Raw genomic sequence first — 19,444 nt, 5'->3', positions numbered from 1 at the left:
CTCCACAGAAATAGAACTTATACTATAATCAGCCTTAACCGATCACAGCTTCTATAATTTTTGGTAACTCAAAAACCATTATTTACCACACAGCTTAAAAGTACACAGCGGTTTAATGCTAATTTATTAACAATAAAGTCACCGATAACACTGATACATAATATCGTTTACACAAGTCACCTTTTAAAGTTAAAATGTATACAATAGTTATTCAGATTTCTTCCAGTTAGTGTAGATGTTATTTTTCAAGATGGTATTTAAAGGCTAATGTTTCTGAGTGTCATCTACTGTACACTGTAACATAGCTAGGGAAACTTAAACATGAACACGATTCAACATGAAAGGCTGATTGCAACCCAGTTTACTTCTGAAACCTAATGCATTTCTCAGTAAGACAGGATTTTCAATGAGAAAAAAAATGTAAAGACTTGATTTTATTCATTGGGAAGGATCTGGATCATCATAAGCGGTATTTCAGAATGGAACCAGGTGGTTTGTGGGAAGCAGCTGATGCTAACCCCCCAAAATAAAAAAAAAAAAAGGTTTCCATTAGTACATTTGATAATAAAGCCTCTTTTGAATTATTTGGAATAATGTGCACCAATGCATCTTGTGAAGTCTAGAATTGTCCAGTAGACACACACAGTGTTGGGGAAAGTTACTTTTAAAAGTAAAGCATTACAATATTGAGTTACTCGCTAAAAAAGTAATGTAACAGTTACTTTTTATGGAAAGTAATGCGTTACTTTACTTTTGCGTTACTTTTAAATCTGGGCAGGGCTTGCTTGTTTGTTTTTAATATAGAAAGTTCTATTTTTGGTTTTGAGAAAAGTAAATTCACATCTTCACGTAAGTATATTTGTATTATTTAACATATTATGAGTTGAATTTCACAGTTTTTATTCATTTTGAGGAATACTGAATCTGTTTTTTGTGAGTGAGATGAATTAATGCATGTTCACATTTCTTTTAAAACTAACATCTTAATGTCAATTTCTCTCAACATGGGGATAGGAGAGTTTAATAAATGGGGGAAAAGTAACTCAGATATTAGTAATACTCAGTAACTCAGATATTTTCTTGTCAATTAAAAAGTAATGCGTTACTTTATTAGTTACTTGGAAAAAGTAATAATATTATGTAACTCGGGTTACTTGTAATGCGTTACCCCCAACACTGGACACACACATTCTCTGTTGGTGTTTCACCAAAATATACTTGTGTGCAAACATCCGTCCACATCGATCGCAACCAAAAGGCTTCTCACGTGTGTGGATCCTCATATGTGTTTTGAGGTTTGAAGACTGGTTGAACATCTTCCCACAAAGATTACAGCCATAAGGCTTTTCCCCGGTGTGAACAGTCACATGTTTTTTAAGGTTACTTTGATCTGCAAACTGCTTGCCACAATGCACGCATCTGAACGGTTTTTCTCCTCTGTGGATGCTGTGGTGTCTTTTCAGACTGGACGCCTGACTAAATCGCTTACCGCAGAGTGTACAGTGGTGTAGTCTCTCCCTGTTATGAAGTTTTTGATGCAAGAGGAGAGTGCTGGGTTGAGAGAACGCTTTTCCACAATGTTTACACATAAACTTGTCTTTCCTTTGCATCTGAGGAGAGTCTGACTGTTTGAAAGAAAAGCACGGTGTGAAAGGGGACTGTTCGGATTGAGAAATGTTGTTACCTTCATCACCGTGTGTTAAATGACCTTCCAAATCAGGCACTGACAAGTCACTAGAGTCCATTGGAGCTGCATAGGAACACATGGGATCTGCGCTCCCTCTGTACATCAAGTACTGATTCACAGGTCCTCCGTTGCATTTAGATTCAGTATAGGAGGGATGATTTGTGGTAGGGTCAAATCTCCTGGAAACCCATGAGGGATATGAAGGGACAGACTGCACGTTAGTCCCTGCGTCGCCATCGCAGCGTCTCTCCATTCTGGTTTCACCTATTTTCAAATACAACATGCTTAAATGGAAACTAGTAACTAGTAAAACACTGTATTTAATAATTAAAATTCACCTATATCATTCACTTCTAGGTTTTCATCCTCAAGGAGATCAGGTTGCATTCCATTGCTCTGCCAGAGGAACAAATCATGGTTTTGAATGATAAAAGCAATTTAAGCAGAAAACAACTGTCTGTTTTGTAGATATACTATCTTTGTACTATGAAATATAAAAAAAAAAAAATGTATATGATTTTTTGTGAATACTTCACATTAAGGTACCATTAGTTAATGCATTAACTAAGATGTTAGCTAACAAAAAAATACAATTGGTTATGTTAGCTTATATTCATTAGATTCAAAAACAGTATACGCTGACAAAAGCTTAAAAACAATTCTCACTCAGAAATTTCTAGTAAACCACACAAATAATTAGAAACATTACTAGATGTAAACACAAAATGTAAAACATTGAACTAAACGTGACATTTTGAAGCAGCAACTAAAATAGATTTTTTTGCAACAAAATACTCCAATAATTTTTATTTGCAACTTTGAAAAAGCTTTTTTTACTTTTGATTTTTAATAATGTCTTAGTAAACAAATGCTTTAGAAGTATTTTCATTGTCAGTTCATGTTAAGTCTGAATATACTAGACGACAACAAAGAAGCTTACTAGAAAGAGGTAGTAATATCAATCCTATGTAAACAAATAAAGGAAGCAGTATGTAAACTGTCACTGCTGGAGAAAAACTGTGAGTCTGTCATGAGCCTCATTTGTAAACAAATACAGATATGTTTAAAAAAGAAGTCCACTTCCAGAACAACAATTCACAAATAATTTACTTACCCTCTTGTCATCCAAGATGTCCATGTCTTCAGTCGTAGAGAAATTATGTTTTTTGAGGAAAGCATTTCAGGATTTTTCTTCATATAATGGATTTGACTGGTGCCCCGATTTTGAACCTCCAAAATGTAGTTTAAATGCAGCTTCAAAGGGCTCTAAATGATCCCAGCCGAGGAAGAAGGGTCTTATCTAGCGAAACATTTTTTTCGGAAAACAAAAACTTAAATTCTTTTTAAGCACAAAAGCTTGTGTAGCACAGGTTCTGGGATGCGCATTCACGTACTATTGAATCATGTCGAAAGGTCACGTCGTAAATCAAACGAAAAGGTACAACGATGTCGGGCGATTCTGAAGTTGTAGGAGAAAATAATCTCATACTCTACATACTCTACTTTTTTAGCCAGAGCACACAGACGATGAACTTAGAAGTGATTCATAGTAGTGATGGGAAGTTCAGATCATTTTACCAACTCGGACCTTTGAGTCTTGTTCAGCAAAATGAACAAATCTTTTTTCGAGTCATTTCATTCATTTTAGCAAAATATAATTAAAATGTTACGTGTTACTTCCCTAACACATCTACTGCTTACATAAACATTGATCACACTACAAACAAGACCAAACTATAATGCTATAAGAAACATAAAAGATTAATTCATTATTTACCTGGGTCTTTAGTCTATGATTAGCTCACCTCACCTCTTATCTGACAAGTTTTCGGGTTCATCACGTGACAGCCCCATAAGATGAACGAACGACTCGAAAAACCCGAAGACTCAAAACAGGTGAACTAATTCCAGTACAGAACCTAACAGGATGTTGCGCATGTGTGACTGAACAAATCACTCCCCGAGAAGACTTGTTCGAGTCATATTAAAGATTCGTTCAAAATGAACGAATTGTTCAAGAACAACCCATCACTAATTCGTAGCATCATGAACGCGCATCCCAGAACCTGTGCTACACGATAAGACCCTTCTTCCTCGGCTGGGATCGTTTAGAGTCCTTTGAAGCATTTAAACTACATTTTGGAAGTTCAAAATCAGGGCACCAATCAAGTCCATTATATGAAGAAAAATCTTGAAATGCTCTCCTCAAAAACCATAATTCCTTTATGACTGAAGACAGAAAGACATGAACATCTTGGATGACATGGGGGTGAGTAAATTATTTATAAATTGTTGTTCTGGAAGTGGACTTCTCCTTTAAATGTTTCTCTCAAACTAACCTCTTGATGGCAGTGCTGGACCGTGTCCTGGTCTATGAAGTTATCCCTGTGGACTGTTGCAAAAACTCCTCCTGCACTCCCATACTGTGTATCGTCTTACCAAGAAAGCAAAGAACAGAAATAACACAGGGTAAACAAGAATGAATTTACATTTTTTCTCTCAAAAAAAAAAAGGTTGTCATGTTTTAATTATTTTCTCTGGAAAATAAATATAAAATACAATAAATAGATCAGATAAACAAATATCACTATTAATAACAGTATAATTTTGTTGTATATTTGACAATTCACAAATGTATTCCTCCTTATATTATCATAAGTAATTAGAAATCAAATAATTAGTAATATTACAAGATTACTAATTACTTGTGGATTAATTTGTAACTAAATAAGTGAAAAATAGCAATCAGTAAATACAGTACTCACAATTTTCAGCAGTCTCTGTTTCTCTTTCAGACTGTTCACACCTCATGTTGTCAGGTCTCTCCTCTTTAATAATGAGAACATCTGGCTCATCATCCTCTACAGACTGATAAAAAGTACAATGTTGCCATGACTCCAGGCACATCATTAGCTCTCTGATTAAGAAATGCAGTATCTTACCTCTTGATGGCAGTGCTGGACTGTGTTCTGATCAATGAAGTTATCTCTGTGGACTGTTACATAGACTCCTGCACTCCTGTACTGGCTGTCATCTTTATCTGTAACATGGATGTATCAGTATATATATATGCAAAAAATACTACGCATTACTACGTTAAAAAAACCAAAAAAACAAACACTTTACATTATTTGATTGGATCACTTCTCCTTAAAAGCCATACTTTGTCATTCTGTTGATATCAACTAATTACCGATCCAACCACTAGTTTATGCACATAATTTACAAAGAAAAATAAATTATTACACCATACTCACGATTTTCAGTCGTCTGTGTTTCTCTTTCTGATTGTTCACACCTCACATTGCCAGGTCTCTCTTCTTTAATAAGCAAAACATCTGGCTCGTTATCCCCTACAGACTGGTAAAAAGCACAATGTTATTATGATTCCTTTAAGCAAATGCTTATGAAAAAAAGCTGTTTCTAAACTGTAGCAATTAGTGGTCAACTGACATGGTTTATACCAGTATATCCAGATATGTACAGATGGCATATACAACAATGTTCAAAGTTTTAGATCAGTCAAAAAAAAATTAAGTAAATTAATACTTTCATTTCAGTATTACAAAAGTTTTCTATTCCAAATAAATACTGCTCTTTCGAGCTTTCTGTTCTTCAAAAAATTATATATATAAAAAAACATTGGTTCCACATACATTAATAATAATTAATATAAAATAAATAATATAAAATAATTATGTTTCCTGAGGACCAAAGAATCAGCATTTTATGATTTTAAAGGATCATGCTGAAAATCAATATTTGCTTTTTTTGACCAAATACATACAGCCTTGATAAGTACAAGAGACTTTGCAAGAGATATACAGTACAAGTTGCTGAATAGAAATGCACACTTACATAGTATTTATGCTAAATCACTCTAAAACTTTAGAAAATTGTTTATTTCCCTAAGGAAGTCAATTTCGTATCATTGAAATGCTAATAACACAAAAGAACTGAGGTAAATGAGGAAGTATGAGCACTGCAGGAAGACTGTTTTGAGTGCTGTAAGATACTGAACAAAGAAAAAGGTTTAGCGGAACTGTCAGATTGAAACAACAGGTAAGAGGTATCAGTTTGCAGTATACAGTCAGTGTACAAAAGATACACCCCATTCACTGTTTATGCAGACCTGGTCTGGTCTTTCGGGTTGAAGATGCGAGACTGTACAGGAGCGAGCAGATGCATCCTCATCCCTATCCTCAATACACAGCGAAGAGATTTTCACACTAATTCGACCTGGAAAGAATATACGTTCTTCATTAGTAATTAATAAGTGCCTGTAATATAACGGAATTAGTCCGACATCACTACTGTCAAACTGAATGAGCGTGATCACCCCTTTACCTGATGTTTTTTCCTGAACACCTGTTTTTGTCAAGGCAGTCGATTCGCTTCTTAGTTTATGCGCTCTTCGATAAAACGAATCCCGAATTTCTATCACTTTTAATTTCTTTTTAAGGAGGTTATTCTCCTTTTGCGTTTGGGATATTTCAAGCTGTAATTCGGTATAGCTGTCCTCAACAAGTTTGCAGATTTCTGCCACAGCGGCGTTTGCGAGTACTTCCATAACTGAGGCGATTTGCGTTTGAAACGTTATAATATTTGCCATTGCGTTGGAATCTATTTAGATTAACGTGAACCTCCTTTAATAAAAGTGAGACAGCCCATACAATTAATCCTTTCAAACGAGTGTGCATACGGGTCCGGAGCTCTCTCGAAACGCGAAGCTGGCCAGTGAGTTGACAACATCCGCTTGTGCTTTTTAAAATAAAAGCTCTCATCCTACTAAAGCACAATATCACAAATGAAATTTGTTAAAAACTGGCAAAGACTGAGAAGTTAATTAGGGATATGGACTAAAACATGGAACGTAACGCTAAAAAACATTCGCAAGGCAATGCAGGCAAAATGTATTTATTTATTTATTGCACTGGTCAATTTTGAGATGCAAGTCTTTATTTCATTGCACTTTGTTTATATAGAACTATGTACATTTTAATTTCAACACAAAGATATTTTTCCTTCTAAGTAATTACTGTCATACAACATTTTATTTCTAAAATGTTTTTTTTTTTTTTTTTTTTTTTTTTTTTTTTCTGATTTCTGATTTATTAATAAAGCCTTTAATTCTAGTATGTAAACAAGAATTTTAAACTGGCTTTATCCAATGGTCAGATTTATGTTCTGGAAATGTGTGCTAAGTTTCATATTTATTTACATTTAGGATTTCAGAAAACTTCTAAAACAAAATTAAATCTCCAATTTCCCAATAAATTTCCAGATTAATCAACTGGGCCAGTATGGCAAACTCTTTTATTTATTTATTTTTTATATATCCTATTCACCTGGGATGTCTTTAAGAAACTTTCAGTCATAAAATGCATAGATTTTAAATGTAGTTCATTGCATTTATGGTTGCTGGCTTTTCTGAATTTTCCTGAATGATTACCACTCAGTATTTGTTGTTGCAAAACAACTGCAGTGTTGCTGCACATCCGACATTAAACCTTGACTTGACCTGAGCAATCAAGTTTAGCATAACCTCAACAAATCAACTGTGGCTCAGAATATATTCAATAATTAAAAATAAAATAATTTACAAATATATGTAACTTTACTTAGTTCAATACACTTTGAATAAGTTGTAAATGTAGATACATTTATTTTTACCTAATGGAAAAAAAAAAAAAAAAAACTATGTTGGGTAACATTGTTTACTGTATAAACAGCTTTGATGTACTGAAGGCTAAGGGTCGATAATGAGTAACTTTATATTTACATTACAAAGAGAAACACAAACGTCTGTTTTGTTCTGTATTCTTTATTGATCTAGTATTTTTATTGCAATTTTTGCAGTTTACCATATTCATGCCAGTGACTTTGCTTTATACTTGCTTTCCATTTATAAAGTGCATGAAGTGTGAATAAATAACTATAATTCCAAGGTTTTACTTTTGTCCCTTAAATATCTAGCAGACTAATCATTTGCAAAAGATTTTTAACTGTAATCTTTGCAGAATATTATAAATAAATACAAATAAATAAAAACAATTCAATTTCATTATACACTACATAGAAAGTATGAAAACATCACATTTAGGAACATTTCATGGAGAACCTGTTTGTCTAGCAAAACAGGCATAATAAAACAAATACTTTAAAAAAGAAGCATTAACATAGTACTTTCATTATTACAGAAGAGGCAGTATTGAATTGCATGTTAAATATCCAAAATCCAAAGCTTAAATTGTGATTGTTATGTTTTCATTGGTGTTCAGTCCTGTTTTTGCCAAATATCTCTGATCTCTCTAGAAGAGGCTGTTTCGAGTGGTGTACTGTACATTGTATGACCGTCTTCTGTGCCAGCGCCTTCTGATTGCTGCACAGCAACCACACAGCAAACACTAAACACATAAACAAAGTGACAAAAACATTTTAATGAGCTGTACATACACAATTAAGTACCACATTTAAAAGGCAGATCCATTCCTCATTTTATGCCTGTAGTCACTAATCGCTTAACTACCAATGCACATATTTGACAATCAGTCATCATAATACTTACGCAAAGAAGAATCCAGCAAGGCACAAGCCCAAGGACAATAGCAACGGGGACAATGATAGCCACAACCCATGCTGCATTTGTACCGTTGTTTGAGATTGTTGTGTTCATGGTGGTTGGAACTGGGGTGGTAAAAGCTGAGAAAAGTCCATAGACCAAGGAACCGGAGTTCCCGTTGATGTTATATTGTGAGAAAACATACGTAACATTGGCTTCAATCACTGTGGAATCGTCCCTGTGGAGAGATTAAAACATATAATAAGAAACAAAAGGAAATAACTAAAAGTGATCTTACCATTCATTCACCCATAATATCAAAAACATCACATTAATAAAAGCAGGTTTCTTAAATTCATTTAGACATTTCTTCTCAAGATAAAGTAAAAAGCAGTGGATCACAACTCACTGGAAATCGGCTCGAAGGAGCAGATTGAATGAGGGGTCCTTTAGGATCTGGAACAACTGTAGAGTGCAGCAATAAAATAGAACAGGTTAATGTGATCAAAATAAGGCAATTTCAATTTCAGGATCGCAATATCCATAATAGCCTCTCCAACTTACCAAAGTATTTATCTTATTTTGGATTGCTTGATAGGTTTCGTTCCTTATTGCGTCTGTCAGGGATACTTTGCTGATTTCAAATGTGAAGATGAGTGCATAGGCGGTGTCATTAATTGCTTTAAAAGATAAAACAAAAAAGAATTAGTTGCATGACTATATATGGGTCATAATATTTCATTATCCTTTTTCATTATTCATTATCCATAATTATTGTAATTGTAATAATTAATAATTATTGACTGTTATTTTTTTTTTCTTCAAAGGAAGCCATAAATAAGGTCTACACGATTACAACAGTTACACTATTTGCGTACAAATGTTATATTCACAACAAAAACAGAGCATGAGAAAAGAGAAAAACTCACCCAAATAATTAACGTTCTCCAAGGTCACAGGATCATCCACGTTTAATACTCTTGTGGTTAGTTTAGTTGTGAGATTTGTGGCCACTATAGATTTAACCACCTCTATAACATTACTCTCACTTGGTCTTGGGCCCAGTGTTATAAACTCGAGACGAATCTTAATAATCGCCCTCCTAATCCTGCATTAAAAAAAAGATGATAAATAATTGGAATATAAACAGAAAATAAAAACAACCAGCTTTTAAAAAAATCACACATTGGACTTACAAGATCGGTGGTGAAGTTGTGGTCGCTGTAAAAGAAAGTTATCATTAATGGAGGAGAATCAGACTTTCAGTTACAGCATTTGGTGTTTTTAAAGCAAGACTAATAAAAAATGGAAGTTTAACATTTGATTGTCAGTTTAGCAGGTGTGGATATGGTAATACCTTCAGCAGACTGAAGTGCCTGAACAAAGGAACTGGGTTGCGAGAAGTCATTTGGTGAGAAAACATATTCTACTTTGGCCTGAATTACAGTGGAATTACCCCTGTAGAGAGATTAAAATGTACAATGAGAAACTAGTCAATAACTAAAAATTATGTTTAGCCACAAGCCACGTACTCATATAAAAAAACGTCACGACTAACACCAAAGAAGTGTCATTAGGATATATTTGCTCAAATTAAGGTAAAAAGTGAGTCAGAACTTACTGGAAATCAGCCTCTTGGAACTTAATGAGAGGAGCTGAGGAGTTACTGAGGAGGATCTTGCCCAGCTGAAAAAAAATGAGATGAATTTGTTTATAGTATGTTAAGGTTAATGTGGTAAATGAAAAAGAGAGGTGAAGAAGAAGAAAATGTGTTTGTAAAAAACTACTTGACTGAAACGTCTCCAACTCACCAATGTGTTTATAGAGTTTTGTATTGACAGGTGGGTGCCATTCCTGAGTTCAATTTTCTCAGACATGGTTATATTGCTGATTTCAAATCCAAATTCAAGAGCATAGGCCGTCTCGTTTATTTCTTAAAAATATATAATAAAATTAATTAGCTGTGCAGTTACATGTGGGTGGAGAAATTCCACTAACGCAAAGCACTAATGCACTAATTCTTCAAAATAGCCTATAAAAGCTACAGATCTACATTACAATTTGAATAACATATTCAGAACAACAACAACAAAAAAAAAGCAAAACCAGGAGAGAAAAACTTACTCGTATAATTGACACTGACAAAGCTCACAGCATCACTCAGGGTTGTTGTGGTGTCTGCTTTAGTTGCGAGACGTGTGGTCATCAGTTTCTTAGCCACCTCAAGAATCGTATCTGGATTTGGCAGTGGGCCCAGCGTGACAAACACGAGTCGAATGTTTATAAGCGCTTTGCCAAGCCTACGAAGATGTCAAATAATATACATTAAGATATGAAAAAAAATGTAAATAAATAAATTACATTTAAGACTGAAATCACTGCTCTTACACATTTGGTGGAGTAGTTGTCAGAGTACTGGTTGTTGTTAAGACTGTAAAAGAAAGTAATGATTAATGGAGGAAGCTTGCAGTTACAACATTTACAATCCATTGTCAGTTTCGACAAACCTGTCTGTGAACGAAGCTCATTTAGGAAGCTGACTGGTTGTATGGCATCTTCATCCTGGAAAGTGTAATCCATACTGCCATCAATTTGGTCTGACGTGCTTCTACAGGAAAAACAGAAAATATCTGTTAGGGACTTTAATCACTTCTGCAAAGCTTTTTTTGCTTTAATAATATAAAATGTTTCCATAGAGTTTTAATGAGCTGGTATGAGGATGCATGAAATAAAGTTGTGAAGTGAGTTTGCATCTTACTTGAAGTTGGAGGACTTGGGTTCAAAGAACTGGCTGGCCAGGTTCATTCAGAAGAGTGTTCAGCTGCAGGAAAAAAATCAAACCATTCATCAACCTCTGGTGAAGACTGGCATTGGACCTAAACCTTTTTACACTGATCATTTTTTATGTTTACCGCATTATTGATGGTATCCTGCACTTGCTGGTATGTATTGTCTCTGAGCTCAGGGTCCTCTGGCATGCTGATGTTAACCAGGTTAAATGTAAAGACCACAGCATAGGAGGTTTCTGAGATTTCTGTGTGGAAAGGAAATTGTAATTTTTTTTTGGTCAAAGCTTTCCATTCATAATTGTTTGACTGATTCCAATTCAAAAGCTTTTCAACCTTATAGGATGACACTTACTCTCATAGGTGACATTGACCACCTTCACTGTTTCATTGAGCTGTGACTCTCTGGAATTACGGAGAGTGTTGACAGCACTGAGGACCAGAGCTTCACTGGGGACTGGAGATGAGGAGTTGAACACCAGCTTGCTTATGACCACTGCTGAACCAGATCTGTAAATAAAACCATTTAGTTTAATGTACATCAAATTTTTGCAATAAAATTACTTCTCCATTTTTGTTTGTTCTTAAAATAGAACAACAAAACTTACATGAGGTTGGTAGTAGTAACAGGGAAACCAGTTGTTGTTTGTGGAAACACTGTTGTAGTGGTCAGTAGACGTAGCTCATTTAGGAAGCTGACTGGTTGTATGGCATCTCCATCCTGGAAGGTGTAATCCATCCTGCCATCAATCTGGCTTGAAGTGCTTCTACAGAAGAAACAGAAGATATCTGTAAGGGACTTTATTCTACTTTCTGACAATTTTTTTTTTTTTTTTTTTTTTTATTTGTAATTTTCCATAGTTTTAATGAGCTAAAATATGAGGACGCATGAAATTAAGTTTGTGAAGTGAGCTTTCAACTTACGTGAAGTTGGAGGACTTGGGTGCAAAAACTAGCTGGCCAGGTTCATTCAGAAGAGTGTTCAGCTGGAGGAAAAAAATCAAACCATTGATTAACTCTGGTGAAGACTGGCATTGGACCTAAACATTTTATGATGGTTAATTTTTTAATGTTTACCGCATTATTGATGGTATCCTGCACTTGCTGGTAGGTGTTGTCTCTGAGCTCAGGGTCCTCTGGGATGCTGATGTTAACCACGTTAAATGTAAAGACCACAGCATAGGAGGTTTCTGTGATTTCTGAGTAAAAAGGAAATAATAATTCATTTTTGGTCAAAGATTTCCATTCATATGTCTGATTCCCATTCAAATGTTTACATCCTTATAGGATGACACTTACTCTCATAGGTGACATTGACCACCTTCACTGATTCATTGAGCTGTGACTCTCTGGAATTACGGAGAGTGTTGACAGCACTGAGGACCAGAGCTTCACTGGGGACTGGAGACGAGGAGTTGAACACCAGCTTGCTTGTGACCACTGCTGAACCAGATCTGTAAATAAAACCACTTTAGTTTAATTTTTGCATTAAAATTACATCTTCATTTTTGATTTTTTTTCAAAACAGAAAACCAAAACTTACATGAGGTTGGGAGTAGTAACAGAGAAACCAGTTGTTGTTTCTGGAAACACTGTTGTAGTGGTCGATAGACGTAGCTCATTTAGGAAGCTGACTGGTTGTATGGCATCTCCATCCTGGAAGGTGTAATCCATCCTGCCATCAATCTGGCTTGAAGTGCTTCTACAGGACAAACAGAAAATATCTGTAAGGGACTTTAATCTACTTCTGACAATTTTTTTTTTTTTTTTTTTTTTTGTATTTGTAACTTTCCATAGTTTTAATGAGCTAAACTATGAGGATGCATGAAATAAAGCTTGTGAAGTGAGTTTGTATCTTACGTGAAGGTGGAGGACTTGGGTTCAAGAACTGGCTGGCCAGGTTCATTCAGAAGAGTGTTCAGCTGCAGGAAAAAATATCAAACCATTCATCAACCTCTGGTGAAAACTGGCATTGGACCTAAACCTTGTTTTACTGTTCATGTTTTATGTTTACCGCATTATTGATGATATTCTGCACTTGCTGGTAGGTGTTGTCTCTGAGCTCAGGGTCCTCTGGCATGCTGATGTTAACCAGGTTAAATGTAAAGACCACAGCATAGGAGGTTTCTGAGATTTCTGTGTGGAAAGAAATGTTGATTTTTATTTGGCTAAAACTTGTCATTCATATCAGTTTTCCTCATTCCTCTTTCAAAATGTTTTGAACCTTATTCGATGACACTTACTCTCATAGGTGACATTGACCACCTTCACTGTTTCATTGAGCTGTGACTCTCTGGAATTACGGAGAGTGTTGACAGCACTGAGGACCAGAGCTTCACTGGGGACTGGAGATGAGGAGTTGAACACCAGCTTGCTTGTGACCACTACTGAACCAGATCTGTAAATAAAACCCCTTTAGTTTAATGTACATCAAATTTTTGCATTAAAATTACATCTCCATTTTTGATTTTTTTTTAAACAGAAAACCAAAACTTACATGAGGTTGGGAGTAGTAACAGAGAAACCAGTTGTTGTTTCTGGAAACACTGTTGTAGTGGTCGATAGACGTAGCTCATTTAGGAAGCTGACTGGTTGTATGGCATCTCCATCCTGGAAGGTGTAATCCATCCTGCCATCAATCTGGCTTGAAGTGCTTCTACAGGACAAACAGAAAATATCTGTAAGGGACTTTAATCTACTTCTGACAATTTTTTTTTTTTTTTTTTTTTTTTTTTTGTATTTGTAACTTTCCATAGTTTTAATGAGCTAAACTATGAGGATGCATGAAATAAAGCTTGTGAAGTGAGTTTGTATCTTACGTGAAGGTGGAGGACTTGGGTTCAAGAACTGGCTGGCCAGGTTCATTCAGAAGAGTGTTCAGCTGCAGGAATAAAAACAAACCATTCATCAAGCTCTGGTGAAGACTGGCATTGGACCTAAACCTTTTTTTACTGTTCATGTTTTATGTTTACCGCATTATTGATGATATTCTGCACTTGCTGGTAGGTGTTGTCTCTGAGCTCAGGGTCCTCTGGCATGCTGATGTTAACCAGGTTAAATGTAAAGACCACAGCATAGGAGGTTTCTGAGATTTCTGTGTGGAAAGGAAATGTTGATTTTTATTTGGCTAAACTTGTCATTCATATCAGTTTTCCTCATTCCTCTTTCAAAATGTTTTGAACCTTATAGGATGACACTTACTCTCATAGGTGACATTGACCACCTTCACTGTTTCATTGAGCTGTGACTCTCTGGAATTACGGAGAGTGTTGACAGCACTGAGGACCAGAGCTTCACTGGGGACTGGAGATGAGGAGTTGAACACCAGCTTGCTTGTGACCACTACTGAACCAGATCTGTAAAATAAAACCACTTTAGTTTAATGTACATCAAATTTTTGCATTGAAATTACATCTCCATTTTTGATTTTTTTCAAAACAGAAAACCAAAACTTACATGAGGTTGGGAGTAGTAACAGAGAAACCAGTTGTTGTTTCTGGAAACACTGTTGTAGTGGTCGATAGACGTAGCTCATTTAGGAAGCTGACTGGTTGTATGGCATCTCCATCCTGGAAGGTGTAATCCATCCTGCCATCAATCTGGCTTGAAGTGCTTCTACAGGACAAACAGAAAATATCTGTAAGGGACTTTAATCTACTTCTGACAATTTTTTTTTTTTTTTTTTTTTTTTTTATTTGTAACTTTCCATAGTTTTAATGAGCTAAACTATGAGGATGCATGAAATAAAGCTTGTGAAGTGAGTTTGTATCTTACGTGAAGGTGGAGGACTTGGGTTCAAGAACTGGCTGGCCAGGTTCATTCAGAAGAGTGTTCAGCTGCAGGAAAAAAATATCAAACCATTCATCAACCTCTGGTGAAGACTGGCATTGGACCTAAACCTTTTTTTACTGTTCATGTTTTATGTTTACCGCATTATTGATGATATTCTGCACTTGCTGGTAGGTGTTGTCTCTGAGCTCAGGGTCCTCTGGCATGCTGATGTTAACCAGGTTAAATGTAAAGACCACAGCATAGGAGGTTTCGGAGATTTCTGTGTGGAAAGGAAATTGTAATTCATTTTTCGTCAAAGCTTTCCATTCATAATTGCTTGACTGATTCTAATTCAAAAGCTTTTTAACCCTATAGGATGACACTTACTCTCATAGGTGACATTGACCACCTTCACTGATTCATTGAGCTGTGACTCTCTGGAATTACGGAGAGTGTTGACAGCACTGAGGACCAGAGCTTCACTGGGGACTGGAGACGAGGAGTTGAACACCAGCTTGTTGCAGCTTCAGATTTAGTCAGTGGAGTCACACTTGTAGTTGGGGAAATGCCAGCTGTTGACATTGACAGTGGCAGAGTGGTCTCTTGAGTTACAATTAGAATTGTTGGTGCAGTGCTTTCAGTGGTTGCTAAAGAAATGGTTTTTGTGCTTTGAGATTCAAATGCAGTTGGAGCTGGAGTTTGTGTTTCTGAAAGTTGAGTTGAAGTCACTGCATTTGTAGTTGCATTTAGCAAAGATGTGGTTGTTAGAAATGATTTAGTAAATTCTGAGAACATTGGCATGGTTGTGGGAGTGTCAAATGTTGTTGATTCAGCAGTCCTGGTTGATGATGTAAAAAGTGGGATTGTGGTTGGAGATGTGGTTGTTGTGCTTAGTGATACAAGTGAAGAAGTTAAAGATATTGAAGAAACTGTTGTGGTATGAACAGCATTTTCTGTTGCTGGAGGTGCAATTGTAGGTCCTGAGAATACAAGAAAGGTTGTGGGTGTCACAGATGTGGTTGTATAATCTTTAGTGGCTGAAGATGGTGTTGGAGCAGCACTTGTTGTTGTTAGAGGTGCACCTGTATTTGCTGAGGAGAAAGGCATGGATGTGGAGTTCACAGCAGTTCTTGTAGAAGCGTCAGTTGTTGAAGTTACTGCTGCTGCTGCTGCTGTTGTTGGTGCAGCATCTGTTGGAGGTTCTGGAAATACAGGCATGGTTGTGGGATTCAGAGTTGTGGTTGTAGTGGCTTCATTTGTTGAAGACTGTGCTGTTGTTGCTGAAGTAGGCTTTTCTGTTGTAGGTGTTGGAAACACAGACATGGTTGTGGGGTTCCCTGAAGCTTCAGTGGTGGCTGAAGCTTCATTTATTGTTGACAATGGTGTTGTTGGAGCATCTTTTGCTGTTGTTGTAGTTTCTGATGATATAAAAGTGGTTGTGGGGGTCACAGCTGTGGTTGTATAAGCTTCAATGGTCGAAGATGGTCCTGTAGCAGCATTTGTTGTTGTTGTAGGTGCAGTTGCTGAGGATATAAAAGTGGTTGTCTCTGTTGTAGTTTCTGAAAATATAAGAGTGGTTGTGGGGCTCACAGCTGTGGTTGTATAAGCTTCAGTGGTCGAAGATGGTCCTGTAGCAGCATTTGTTGTTGTTGTAGGTGCAGTTGCTGAGGATATAAAAGTGGTTGTCTCTGTTGTAGTTTCTGAAAATATAAGAGTGGTTGTGGGGCTCACAGCTGTGGTTGTATAGCCTTCAGTGGTTGAGGATGGTGTGGGAGCAACAGTTGTTGTTGTAGGTGCAGTTGCTAAGGATATAAGAGTGGTTGTGGGGGTTACAGTTGTAGAACCTTCAGTTGACAGTTCAACTGTTGGAGCAACATCTGTTGCTAGAGATGCAGAGAATACAGGCAAGGTTGTGGGGTTCACATCTGCAGTTGTTGAAGCTTCAGTTGTTAAAGAGGGTGCTGTTGTTGAAGCAGCATTTGTTTCTGTTGAAGGTGCAGTTGCACTGGGTGAGGATATGAGTGTGGTTGTGGGCGTCACATCTATGGTTGTGGAAGCTTCAGTTTCTGTTGCCATTGATGATGACATTGCTGTTTGACCTGTGGCTGTTGTTGAAAGTTCATTTTCTGTAGAGGCCTCAGTTGTACTTGAAGATGCCATTGATGTTGAAACTGTAGTTGTAGGAGATGTAGGTGTGAAAGTCACAGCTGTGCATATATTTTGTTTGGGGGTCATAGCTGTGGTAACAAATGCTTTAGTTTTTATGACACAAACTTCACTGGTTGTTGAACGTGGTGTTGTTATGGAGGATGTACCTCCACAAACAATGCACCATACATATACTGTCAAAAAAGAAGAAAGAAACATGTCATTATTACATTTTGACCATCCAATTTAGACTGTTATTAAATTCCATAAACAATTTTAATAGCTTTTGATTACATCTGTCACAGTTTTATTTAACAATTTCTCAACACATAATATCCAGATTAAGAGTATACGTACATATGGTGATGAAACCAGTCCATCTGACATCATATTTTGAAATGAAACACCACCTAAAATAGAAGAAAAAATAATTTATATTATGTATTTAATAAACTACAGAGCATTCATGTGTTCATTCTACTGAAAGCAACTTCACTATGTTTATTAAATTAAGACAGTAACTGTATTTAAGGAGTATATGAAGAAGCACTGTTAGTCAAGATAGAGTTCACCATCAGCCTGCATTCTATGTTAAGGTATACATTTCTATCAGTTCTTGCATTCCCTGGGAATCCAACCCATCACCCTGGTGTTGCTAATGCCATGTTCTGCTGTTTGAGCTACAGAAAAGCGTATATAGATTTCAAGCAAACATTGAAAATTTTAAACAAGTATCGATTACAGACAACAAGATACAAGGCACTGTGGTGCCATTCCAACCCGCATCAAACTGGTTCTTGGTGGATGTCAATCACGTCACAATGTAAACAGGACGAGTTTCAGATACAGATGTAATTTGCATAAGTTTAGTATAATAAATTGATTATTCAGAGAAGCTAACTCTCAATCAATTACACATCACTCACTATTGTAATACTTCCAATACTTCCAGTACTTCCAGGCGGCAGTGAATTGTTTCATAACATGAATGAATTTGCATGAATTTGCCGTTTTGTTATCTCATGTGCTCTACTCAATGCTCATGAAACATTTGATGTTTATTATAATTTTGCTATGACTGCAACATGCTAATGCCTGTGAAGTCCACAACACCAAAGGGCAGTGGTTCCCAATCTTAGTCCTGGAGAACCCCCAACACTGTTTTTGATGTCTCTTTTATATGACGCACACATTTGAGGTTTTGGAGTTTTTAATAATGAGCTGATAAGTTCAGTCAGGGGTGTTTGATCAGGGAGACAATTAAAAATAAGCAATTTCCATAACCAGGACTGGGAAAATTTCCATAACCAGGACTGGGAACCACCGCCATAGAGTATCCTATTTGTCATTTTAGATTTCAAAAGTCTGCTCATAAGCACCTTCGGTGTCTAAATATGTAGCCTCAATGCATACTTTTGCCATCTATACAGTGGACTACCCAACAATCTATACAACATAAGTTCACCAACATATTAATGTGAGGTCACTATTAATTACTGATAATTACTGGTTCAATTTAATATCTGTTAAAGCTCAAAATGCTTCTAATATGCATTGACAATTTTAAGGCAGGTGTGGCAAAATTCCAAATGTACTAACTAGATTGGAATTTTAATTAATTGACCTCAATTCAGTCTATCTATCATGCAGACATTCTCTCTGTTCGCTAGGCCAACAAAACATAATATTTTAAGACATTTAATACTTTTTATCAAACAAGGCTTGCAGCCAACATTCTTGTTTTTCTAGTTTTCTAGATTTTTTAAAACATTTAATTCAGTTTAATTCTACTTCCTTGCATTGTACCTCAGTTTAAATTCAAAAGACATTCTCAAATCAGCTCTTAATAGTGCACTACCCCGCTTTAATGTAAGGTTGATACAAGCTGGCAACAAATCACACAAGCAGACACAGGGGCTATATTAAACATATAACATTTTTACATAGTATAAATGCTGTTGTATTAAATATTATATTGTATTGACTGTTATACAGTATTATAAGCTTTATGATCATTTAATATGGAATCATTCACCTACCTCCTTCCGCTGTTTAAAGTCATAACCATGTACACCAAACGGTATTGCAATGCTCTGTGTGATTTGTCTTCTAAGTTTAAAAGTAACAGACTGAAAAGAGCAATTTTGGGCGATACTATATCAAAGGCATGTTGACGTGTAGGGTGTGTAGCTCAGCGACCGAACCCTGTAGTACGCAATACAGAAGCATGATGGTATTTTTCTCTATCCACAATGAAGGGTGTAAATACAATGCTGATTACTGCTTACATGAATGTCAAGAATTCATTTTTGTCAGTATAATGAAAGGTGACAATAGATGTGCCTATTGTGATTAAAAATAAAATAAAAAGCATAAGAAATAAAAGGTGAACTAAAACTAGCATTATAAAAGGATAGATATGAAACTGAATGAATATGATTTTTTGTACTACATACATTACATAATCAATGGTCCCATATAAAGATTTTT

At 36.0% G+C, this 19,444-nt stretch overlaps 3 protein-coding genes across 4 annotated transcripts; all 3 read right to left on the bottom strand.

Annotated features, from left to right (window-relative positions):
- Positions 1-94: 94 nt before the first annotated feature.
- si:dkey-56e3.3 (zinc finger protein 184) lies at positions 95-6,425 on the bottom strand. 2 transcript variants are annotated; one of them, XM_051116381.1, is made up of 8 exons: positions 6,035-6,425; positions 5,820-5,926; positions 4,945-5,047; positions 4,630-4,727; positions 4,453-4,555; positions 4,027-4,121; positions 2,026-2,083; positions 95-1,951 (listed from the first exon to the last, which is right to left on the bottom strand). In XM_051116381.1, the coding sequence occupies exons 1-8, from the start codon at positions 6,297-6,299 to the stop codon at positions 1,137-1,139; spliced, it is 1,644 nt and encodes a 547-aa protein (XP_050972338.1). In that variant the 5' UTR covers positions 6,300-6,425; the 3' UTR covers positions 95-1,136. The 2 variants fall into 2 exon arrangements, with proteins under 2 accessions (XP_050972338.1, XP_050972346.1); XM_051116389.1 differs by lacking the exons at positions 4,027-4,121; positions 4,453-4,555.
- A 1,087-nt stretch (positions 6,426-7,512) lies between these two features.
- On the bottom strand, positions 7,513-15,323 carry LOC127163049 (uncharacterized; the record flags this gene model as incomplete). The annotated part of the gene is given in 32 exon segments (XM_051106063.1): positions 7,513-8,094; positions 8,256-8,487; positions 8,659-8,714; positions 8,814-8,929; positions 9,179-9,357; positions 9,446-9,470; positions 9,607-9,707; positions 9,871-9,935; positions 10,061-10,182; positions 10,374-10,549; positions 10,638-10,680; positions 10,757-10,857; positions 11,008-11,030; positions 11,032-11,070; positions 11,162-11,283; positions 11,391-11,545; positions 11,644-11,802; positions 11,960-12,021; positions 12,113-12,234; positions 12,335-12,489; positions 12,579-12,737; positions 12,896-12,957; positions 13,050-13,171; positions 13,279-13,433; positions 13,533-13,691; positions 13,855-13,916; positions 14,008-14,129; positions 14,237-14,391; positions 14,492-14,650; positions 14,810-14,871; positions 14,965-15,086; positions 15,194-15,323. Coding segments are annotated over 32 exon segments (3,618 nt in total), but the record flags the coding sequence as incomplete, so codon positions are not given.
- Positions 15,324-15,325: 2 nt separating this feature from the next.
- Positions 15,326-19,113, bottom strand: LOC127163039 (mucin-5AC-like; the record flags this gene model as incomplete). Its single annotated transcript, XM_051106051.1, has 3 exons — positions 18,994-19,113; positions 17,312-17,364; positions 15,326-17,148 (listed from the first exon to the last, which is right to left on the bottom strand). Coding segments are annotated over exons 1-3 (1,905 nt in total), but the record flags the coding sequence as incomplete, so codon positions are not given.
- Positions 19,114-19,444: the final 331 nt, after the last annotated feature.

This window comes from Labeo rohita, chromosome 1, assembly GCF_022985175.1.
Source record: "Labeo rohita strain BAU-BD-2019 chromosome 1, IGBB_LRoh.1.0, whole genome shotgun sequence".
NCBI classification, from domain to species: Eukaryota; Metazoa; Chordata; class Actinopteri; order Cypriniformes; family Cyprinidae; genus Labeo; species Labeo rohita.
Note: the sequence above shows the minus strand (reverse complement) of the source record. Positions and strands in the feature narration are given on the sequence as shown.